This window comes from Daucus carota, chromosome 3, assembly GCF_001625215.2.
Source record: "Daucus carota subsp. sativus chromosome 3, DH1 v3.0, whole genome shotgun sequence".
Taxonomy (NCBI): Eukaryota; Viridiplantae; Streptophyta; class Magnoliopsida; order Apiales; family Apiaceae; genus Daucus; species Daucus carota.
This window is the reverse complement of record NC_030383.2, coordinates 11,403,270-11,413,594: the sequence shown is the minus strand read 5'-3', so window position 1 is coordinate 11,413,594 and position 10,325 is coordinate 11,403,270. Positions and strand designations below refer to the sequence as shown.

Sequence of the window (10,325 nt, the reverse complement as noted above, 5' to 3'; positions counted from 1 at the left end):
CTACAGGCGGCGCCAGCCGTGTTGCAACCTCTTTTGCAACTTCATATGCAACTGAATTCCTGATATATATATATATATATATATATATATATATATATATATATATATATATATATATATCGATTCCGAAAATGAGGTCGAAAATGACATTTGAAAACTGGAACTTGAAATCAGGATTTGTAATTGCATATATGGTTGCATATGGTTGTATTCAGTTGCATATGGTTGCATTCAATTGATTCTATTGTAATCTAATGGCCCCGCCAGGGGCACACCATACATCTGTTGTTACTTACAGTTTTCAGTTGCATTTAGTTGCAACTGAGGTTGCAAATGAAGTTGCAAAAGTTGCAACTGCAGTTGCAACCTCATTTGCAACTTTTGCAACCTCATTTACAACTATATATAGTTTTCAGTTGCATTTAGTTGCAACTGAGGTTGCAAATGAAGTTGCAACTACAGTTGCAAAAGTTGCAACTGCAGTTGCAACTTCATTTGCAACCTCATTTGCAACTTTTGCAACCTCATTTGCAACTTACAGTTTTCAGTTGAACTAGTTGCAATTGCAGTTGCAACAGTTGCAACTTTCCATTTTTATTTGCAACTTTTGCAACCTCATTTGCAACTTTTACAGCTGCGCCGCCCAAGGTTGCAAATGAGGTTGCAAAAGTTGCAAATCGTATTTTTGAAAAAAAAAATTTATGAAAAGGTATTTTTAAAAACAATGAAAAAGATGGTAGTATTTTTAAAAAAATAATTTTACAGATGAGTATTTTTAAAAAGATCCCTTTTTACTTTTCTAACATGTGTACTGAGGTTTCTTTATTTGAATAGAATTTCCAAATTAAAAATCTAACTTGTTCCCCACCTCATAGAACATAAAATTAAACAAAGATTAAGGAGTCGTGTAATATTCGTATATTTTATAAAATTTGAATTAGAATAGAAATAGAATTAATAAATTGGGTGATTATTAAATTACTAATTAAATAGGATTAAATAGGATAAGAATACTTTAGACTTAGACTCCTAGTACTAGTCGGTAACTTGTGTTTATATATTAAGTTAAGCCTAGCACAAAACATAAATTATCAGAGCATTATTGGTAGCCGCCGAGAGACGATAGCAGAGGTTAAGAGGCGATCAAAGTTTTTGGTGATTTGCGGCAAACAAAGAAATAAGGTATAATATAGTATGTGTTACTCTTTCATCTGATCATGCAGTACTCGAGTCTATACATTAGTAGGCACTATATAATTAAATATTATACTTAATTGTTAAAGCCTGGCCATTCATGCTACCTGAGCACCTGTTCTTTTCATGCGTACAAGTTTTGTATTATATTGATATTCTTGATTCTAGATTAATTACCTTAGAGCTATTATAATTGGTCGTAGTAATTCAGAGTTTTATGATTCAATTATAGAATTAAATATTTTTTTTGTAATACTATGTGACTTTGCGATATATTTTGTGATGAATATTTATGATTTTATGATTTTAGCAGAGGCCTTACTTTGTTTTATCACATGATTATTTAGTTATTCACTTTTCATTGTTGATATGCTATGTATTCTATTAATCTATTCTATTAATCAATTACTCTGCTAGTGTAACTTAATCGTGTACAACCATTAGTTTATATTTAATATTTTCGTAACATAGCCTGGTGTTGTGATTAGTGGTGCATGCGTTCATTTGTTTAGGCACATGGAAGTGGCTTAAGTCAATCAGTATGTATGTTTGAGACTCTGGCCGTAAGCTAATTAGGTGTAACGGACGTTATTAATAATTACTAATATATTAGTATAATATATTATGTTTGGGTAAATAGTTTAGAGATAATATCGGTTATTAATAATAGATTATAATTTTATATTTAGGTTCGGAGTCGGGAGTTTAGCGAATTATTTGCGGAATCTCGTGAGTGTTCGATTAGCTATTTTCGAGGTACGGATTTCATTCTCTTTTATTCAGCACTACTTCTTTTAGTGTTAAGTAAATTTGATTACTCTGTTTTGATCCTTTCTGTTCGGTGTGTTTGTACGGATTTCGTTTTCTTTAATTCAGCGATATTCTTGTTGCAAATTGTTATATTCGTTTTAGCTTTACACTGTTCCTTCCGTGAAAATTTATTTGACTGATTTGATTCCTGAAAATTATCCCACAATCTATTTCAAAATCGTTTTTTTTCAGTTGTATTCTAAACTATAAAAGAATCTGTTTTACTTTTGTTCGAATTTACTCGGCTATTCCTCATGGAAATAAACTATTTTTGATTCGTACGGATTCTATTCCTTTTTATTCAGCGCTACTCCTTTCGATATTAAATGATTTTGTTCTGTCCTATTTTAATCCGTCCGATTTGCTAAGGCTGTTTTGCGTTATTCATTTGACTGTTTTGATTTCCGAAAAATATTTTAAAAGTCTGTTTTGAAAGATTTAAATATTTGTGATGCGGTTTTCAAAGATTATACAAATTATGATTTGTTCGGCTTATTTGAAATATCTGTATCATATGATTTTTAAATTGTGAAAACTATTTTATTTATGTGAACCCTTAGAGATATAGGGTATACCGAGTTACCCAGCTGTAGGGGTACTACAGCCATGTCTTTGCGGCACCATTGACATGATACTTCCGTGACAGTGTGATTGGTCACGGCGTATCCTTCTGTTAGCTCTTGGGAGGAGCTTTGGCCATTTTGATTATTTGTTCAGGATACATGGATGCACCCAGTTCAGTTTTGATATGATTTGTGATTTGACGGTGACGTTGTATATGCCGTACACGTTATCCGATTTGTTGCACACATTAGGTACCCTATGATGTGTGTATCTGTATATGTTCTGATATGATCTCGGTATGAAATATCCTTACCCCTTGTTGATTCAGCCTGTTATTTTAAAATAACTGATTTATATTACTGTCAAAATATTTTAAATGTTTCTTGTTTTGTAAATGCTTCCAATCCGTACTGGGCATTTGGCTCATGCCGTATTCTTCTTCTGGCAGGTACTTAGGGGGATTCGGGACTGTGTGATGGAGAGCAGCCCTTTCTTTTCATTGATTAGGATTTATGGACTCCTAGCATTTATTCGGATTTTTATTGTTTAGAGATTCTATTTATTCGCATTATTCGGATTAAATTATTTTCGAGGATTTATATCATTCGAGAACTTATTAGAACTATTTATCATCGTTTGGAATATATATTAGTGGTCTGTTTGCAGGTTTTGGATTTGTAGGTAACCTCTCGTCTTAATTTAAGATGGGGGTGTTACAAAGTTGGTATCAGAGCCAGGTTCTTTCCTGTAGAAAACCTATTTAGGTTGACCTGTGAGAATGGGTAGACGTTAGGATGGGTATTCTGTTTAAATTCATTTCAACTGCTCACTTCATCTGCGCAATTCATTTGATATCTGCTTGTACTATTTTCTTATCTAATCCGTTTCCTTATTCATTTCGTTTCTTATATTGTAGATGCCTCCTAGACGTGAGAATCCTAGGCGCGATAACGTTAACATTGGTGTAGCTGAGTTAGCTCAGTTGATAGCTCAAGCAGTGACTCAGGCTTTGCAACAAGCTAGGCAAAATCAGGGAAACCCAGGAAATAATGAGGAGCAACAAAATCAGCCTGATGCACTAGCTTGGTTCGATAGGTTTGTTAAGCAGAAACCGGATTCTTTTCATTCAGCACCACAGCCTATTGATGCTGAAAATTGGATTGTTCATCTTGAGAAGATTTTTGATGCATTGGGATGTGATGACGCTACAAAGGTGAGGTTGGCTGTGTATAAGTTAGAGGGGGATGCTCAGAGGTGGTGGAGAGGAGTGAAGACTATCAGGGGTGATGCATTTTTTGAGGCATTGACTTGGCAGGGGTTCACAGATTTGTTTTATGAGCAGTACTTCTCAAAGGCAGAGAAGGATGGTTATATGAGAGAGTTTAATTCTATTGAGCAGAAGCATGATGAGAGTATCACTGAGTATCTTGCGAGATTTATCAGGTTGGCGGGATTTGCTGGGACTTCTGCAGGGACTGCAGCACAGCAGGCAGAAAAATTTAAATGGGGGCTGAAGTCGTCTCTTAGGATGTCTATCATTTCTTCCAGATTTTGGAATGTAGCAGAGGTGGCTGATGCAGCCAAGGATGTTGAGAAGGAGCGTATAGACTTCCGGACTAACAGATCTGACAGTGGTCGTAAGAGGGGTAGAGATGATCGGCTAGTCACAGCACAGGGTAGACAGGGGTATGGTGGTCAGAACAGTCGGTATGGACAGTGGCGTGGACAGAACCAGAATAGGGGAGGTCATACAGCTCATGGTCAGAGGCAGAATCAGTATAGTGGTTAGGGGCAGGCTCAGTAGGGGCAGACTCAGCAGTTTCAGCAGCAGTCTAGACAGTGGCAGAATCGTCAAAGGGGACAGGGACGTTATCCAGCGTATGGGGGTAACCCCAATATGATTCCGGTGGCTCCTTGTGCTACATGTGGTAGACACCATCCAGGCAGAGCTTGTTATAAACAGACTGGGGCATGTTTCTCGTGTGGTTCGATGGATCATAGGTTAAAAGACTGTCCACGTAATAATGGTGATGGAGGTAGTGGCAGTGGAGGTCAGCAGAATCAGCAGAATCCTACAGGCAGAGTCTTCGCATTGACTTCTTCTCAGGCAGCAACTAATCCAGGTACTGTTTCCGGAACGGTTTTTGTGGGTACACGTGATGCTTATGTGTTATTTGATACTGGTTCGACTCATTCTGTGGTATCGCTATCATATGTTCGTTATCTTGGTGTCTTACCTTCATTATTATCTCCGCATATGTCTATTGCTACCCCTATGGGGACTTCTGTTAGTATTTCTGATGTGTACCGAGAGTGTCTGATAGTTGTGGGGGATAGAAATTATAAGGTCAACTTGCTTCCGATGATGATGCATGACTTTGACATTATTTTGGGTATGGATTGGTTGAGTGAGTATAGGGCAACGATTAATTGTGAGGAGAAACGGGTTATCTTTGGGGATGTGAATAAGCCAGAGTATGTATACCAGGGGTCTCAGCCAAAAGGGGAGGTTAAGTTGATTTCAGCTCTTAAGGCGAAGAAGCTCTTGTCTAAGGGTTGTGATGGTTATCTTGCTTTTGTAAAGGATACATCCAAGGTTGAGTCCCGTATAGAGGATTATGCAGTTGTGAGTGAATATGCAGATGTGTTTCCCGATGAGTTACCAGGTTTGCCACCGCATCGAGAAGTGGAGTTTAGTATTGAACTTGTTCCAGGTGCAGAGCCTATTTCTAAGACGCCGTACAGGATGGCACCACTAGAGTTGCATGAGTTGAAAGAGCAGTTGCAAGAGTTGTTGGATAGGGGATTTATCAGGCCTAGTGTGTCTCCGTGGGGTGCTCCGGTGTTGTTTGTAAAGAAGAAGGATGGGTCTATGAGATTATGTATTGACTACAGGGAGTTGAATATGGTGACTATCAGGAACAGGTATCCGTTGCCACGTATTGATGATTTGTTCGATCAGTTGCAAGGGGCGAAGTATTTTTCAAAGATTGATTTGAGATCGGGTTACCACCAGTTACGGGTAAGAGATGAGGATATTCCTAAGACAGCTTTTCGCACTCGATATGGTCACTATGAGTTTCTTGTGATGTCTTTTGGGTTGACGAATGCACCAGCCGTGTTTATGGACTTGATGAACCGGATCTTCCATGATTACCTTGATAAGTTTGTTGTGGTCTTCATTGATGATATCTTGATATACTCTAGGAGTAAGGAGGAGCATGAGGAGCATTTGCGCGTTGTGTTGGGTATTTTGAGAGAGAAGAAATTGTTTGCCAAATTTTCAAAGTGTGAGTTTTGGTTGGAGCAGGTTGCATTTCTGGGGCATATTGTGTCTGGTAAGGGAATTGAGTTGGATCCTGCGAAAGTCGAGGCTATCACTAATTGGCCAAGACCTAGCAACGTCACAGAGGTGAGGAGTTTCTTGGGTTTGGCAGGCTACTACAGGCGGTTTGTTGAGGGGTTTTCGTCCATAGCCTTGCCAATGACTCAACTAATGAGGAAGGGTGCTAAGTTCGAGTGGAATGATGATCGTGAGAAGAGTTTTCAAGAGCTAAAGAAAAGGTTGGTGTCAGCTCCTATACTTGTTTTACCATCAGGCAGTGGGGGATATCAGGTTTACAGTGATGCTTCTAAGAGAGGTTTGGGGTGTGTTCTTATGCAGCATGGGAAGGTGATTTCTTACGCCTCTAGACAGCTTAAGCCCTATGAGGTGAATTATCCGACCCATGACTTGGAGTTAGCAGCAGTGGTATTTGCATTGAAGATTTGGAGACATTATCTATATGGAGAGACTTGTGATATCTTCACTGATCACAAGAGTCTTAAGTACATTTTTACGCAGAAGGAGTTGAACATGAGGCAGAGGAGGTGGCTTGAACTTCTTAAGGATTATGATGCTAAGATTCAGTACCATCCGGGGAAAGCTAATGTGGTGGCGGATGCTCTTAGTAGGAAGAACTTCGGGAGTGTGGCATCTCTTGTTACTCAGCCGCATCTTATTTCAGATTTAGAGCGCTTAGATGTGGAGTTGTATGTTAGAGGGTCAGATGGCAGTGTAGCAAGCTTAAAGGTGGAACCTAATCTTATTTCGAAGATTAAGGACGCTCAAAAGAATGATTCGGAGTTGGATGCTATTAGATTGGAGCTGGCGAATGGGAAGCAAACCGATTTTCGTGTTGATGATGAGGGTGTGATATGGTTGGGTAGTAAACTTTGTGTTCCTTCAGATTCGACAATTCGTGAGGCAATATTGACAGAGGCTCATAGTTCTTCATTTTCTATTCATCCGGGTTCTACTAAGATGTATAGGGACTTGAAGATGCATTTTTGGTGGAATGGAATGAAGCGAGATATAGCGGAGTTTGTGGGTAAGTGTCTTACATGTCAGCAGGTGAAGATAGAACATCAGAGACCTAGTGGATTGTTACAGCAGCTAGATATTCCGATTTGGAAGTGGGAAAACATAACCATGGATTTTGTGACCGGTTTACCAAGGACTTTTAGGAAGAATGATGTCATATGGGTGGTAGTTGATAGACTTACTAAATCTGCTCATTTCTTGCCTATTCGAGAGACTACTCCTGTTCATGAGTTGGCGGAGATTTTTCAGAGGGATATTGTTAGACTTCATGGTATGCCTGTGTCTATAGTTTCTGACAGAGTTACGAGGTTCACATCACACTTTTGGAAGGGATTTCAGCGAGCTTGGGGAACAAAGCTTAACTTTAGTACGGCCTTTCATCCGCAGACAGATGGACAGTCAGAGAGAACGATTCAGACGTTAGAGGACATGTTGAGGGCTTGTGCCTTGGAGTGGACAGGTGATTGGGATAAGTATTTGTATCTTGTTGAGTTCGCATATAATAACAGCTGGCACGCAAGTATTGGCATGCCACCATTTAAGGCTTTGTATGGTAGGAGGTGTAGGGCACCGACTTGTTGGGATGAGGTTGGAGAGAGAGATATTGAAGGGCCAGAGTTGGTTAGAGTGACTAATGAGAAGGTGGCGCAGGCTAGAGAAAATTTACAGAAGGCTCAATCACGTCAAAAGGTTTATGCAGATCAGAAGAGAAAGTTTGGTGGATTTGAACCCGGTGATCATGTGTTCTTGAAGGTGTCTCCTTGGAAGGGTGTTAAGCGTTTTGGTATGAAGGGGAAACTTAGTCCGAGATATGTGGGTCCTTTTGATGTTATAGAGAGAGTGGGTGAGGTCGCATATAGAGTTGCTTTGCCACCACAGTTATCTCATGTGCATAATGTGTTTCACGTGTCTGTTCTGAAGGGCTACAAGTATCATCCGTTTCATGTGGTTCAGTATCCGTTACATAAGATTAGGGAGGACCTTTCTTGTGAGGAGGAAGCGGAAGCTATTCTAGATCGAGAGGAGCGAGTCATGAGAAAGAAAAACATTTCCTTTGTCAAAGTTTTGTGGAAGAATCATTCGGAGCGAGAAGCTACTTGGGAATTAGAGGAATCTATTCGTGAGAGATATCCGCACTTATTCGATTCAGGTACGAGTATTAGTTTCGTTAGATTCCGGGGACGGAATCCTTTTTAAGGGGGTATATATGTAATATTCGTATATTTTATAAAATTTGAATTAGAATAGAAATAGAATTAATAAATTGGGTGATTATTAAATTACTAATTAAATAGGATTAAATAGGATAAGAATACTTTAGACTTAGACTCCTAGTACTAGTCGGTAACTTGTGTTTATATATTAAGTTAAGCCTAGCACAAAACATAAATTATCAGAGCATTATTGGTAGCCGCCGAGAGACGATAGCAGAGGTTAAGAGGCGATCAAAGTTTTTGGTGATTTGCGGCAAACAAAGAAATAAGGTATAATATAGTATGTGTTACTCTTTCATCTGATCATGCAGTACTCGAGTCTATACATTAGTAGGCACTATATAATTAAATATTATACTTAATTGTTAAAGCCTGGCCATTCATGCTACCTGAGCACCTGTTCTTTTCATGCGTACAAGTTTTGTATTATATTGATATTCTTGATTCTAGATTAATTACCTTAGAGCTATTATAATTGGTCGTAGTAATTCAGAGTTTTATGATTCAATTATAGAATTAAATATTTTTTTTGTAATACTATGTGACTTTGCGATATATTTTGTGATGAATATTTATGATTTTATGATTTTAGCAGAGGCCTTACTTTGTTTTATCACATGATTATTTAGTTATTCACTTTTCATTGTTGATATGCTATGTATTCTATTAATCTATTCTATTAATCAATTACTCTGCTAGTGTAACTTAATCGTGTACAACCATTAGTTTATATTTAATATTTTCGTAACATAGCCTGGTGTTGTGATTAGTGGTGCATGCGTTCATTTGTTTAGGCACATGGAAGTGGCTTAAGTCAATCAGTATGTATGTTTGAGACTCTGGCCGTAAGCTAATTAGGTGTAACGGACGTTATTAATAATTACTAATATATTAGTATAATATATTATGTTTGGGTAAATAGTTTAGAGATAATATCGGTTATTAATAATAGATTATAATTTTATATTTAGGTTCGGAGTCGGGAGTTTAGCGAATTATTTGCGGAATCTCGTGAGTGTTCGATTAGCTATTTTCGAGGTACGGATTTCATTCTCTTTTATTCAGCACTACTTCTTTTAGTGTTAAGTAAATTTGATTACTCTGTTTTGATCCTTTCTGTTCGGTGTGTTTGTACGGATTTCGTTTTCTTTAATTCAGCGATATTCTTGTTGCAAATTGTTATATTCGTTTTAGCTTTACACTGTTCCTTCCGTGAAAATTTATTTGACTGATTTGATTCCTGAAAATTATCCCACAATCTATTTCAAAATCGTTTTTTTTCAGTTGTATTCTAAACTATAAAAGAATCTGTTTTACTTTTGTTCGAATTTACTCGGCTATTCCTCATGGAAATAAACTATTTTTGATTCGTACGGATTCTATTCCTTTTTATTCAGCGCTACTCCTTTCGATATTAAATGATTTTGTTCTGTCCTATTTTAATCCGTCCGATTTGCTAAGGCTGTTTTGCGTTATTCATTTGACTGTTTTGATTTCCGAAAAATATTTTAAAAGTCTGTTTTGAAAGATTTAAATATTTGTGATGCGGTTTTCAAAGATTATACAAATTATGATTTGTTCGGCTTATTTGAAATATCTGTATCATATGATTTTTAAATTGTGAAAACTATTTTATTTATGTGAACCCTTAGAGATATAGGGTATACCGAGTTACCCAGCTGTAGGGGTACTACAGCCATGTCTTTTCGGCACCATTGACATGATACTTCCGTGACAGTGTGATTGGTCACGGCGTATCCTTCTGTTAGCTCTTGGGAGGAGCTTTGGCCATTTTGATTATTTGTTCAGGATACATGGATGCACCCAGTTCAGTTTTGATATGATTTGTGATTTGACGGTGACGTTGTATATGCCGTACACGTTATCCGATTTGTTGCACACATTAGGTACCCTATGATGTGTGTATCTGTATATGTTCTGATATGATCTCGGTATGAAATATCCTTACCCCTTGTTGATTCAGCCTGTTATTTTAAAATAACTGATTTATATTACTGTCAAAATATTTTAAATGTTTCTTGTTTTGTAAATGCTTCCAATCCGTACTGGGCATTTGGCTCATGCCGTATTCTTCTTCTGGCAGGTACTTAGGGGGATTCGGGACTGTGTGATGGAGAGCAGCCCTTTCTTTTCATTGATTAGGATTTATGGACTCCTAG

General features: G+C 37.8%; 1 protein-coding gene across 1 annotated transcript; it reads left to right on the top strand.

Annotated features, from left to right (window-relative positions):
• Positions 1-3,484: 3,484 nt before the first annotated feature.
• Positions 3,485-4,357, top strand: LOC108211015 (uncharacterized). The gene has a single exon (XM_017382493.2). It carries the CDS (start codon positions 3,485-3,487, stop codon positions 4,355-4,357), a length of 873 nt encoding a protein of 290 aa, XP_017237982.2.
• The last annotated feature ends 5,968 nt before the right edge of the window (positions 4,358-10,325 follow it).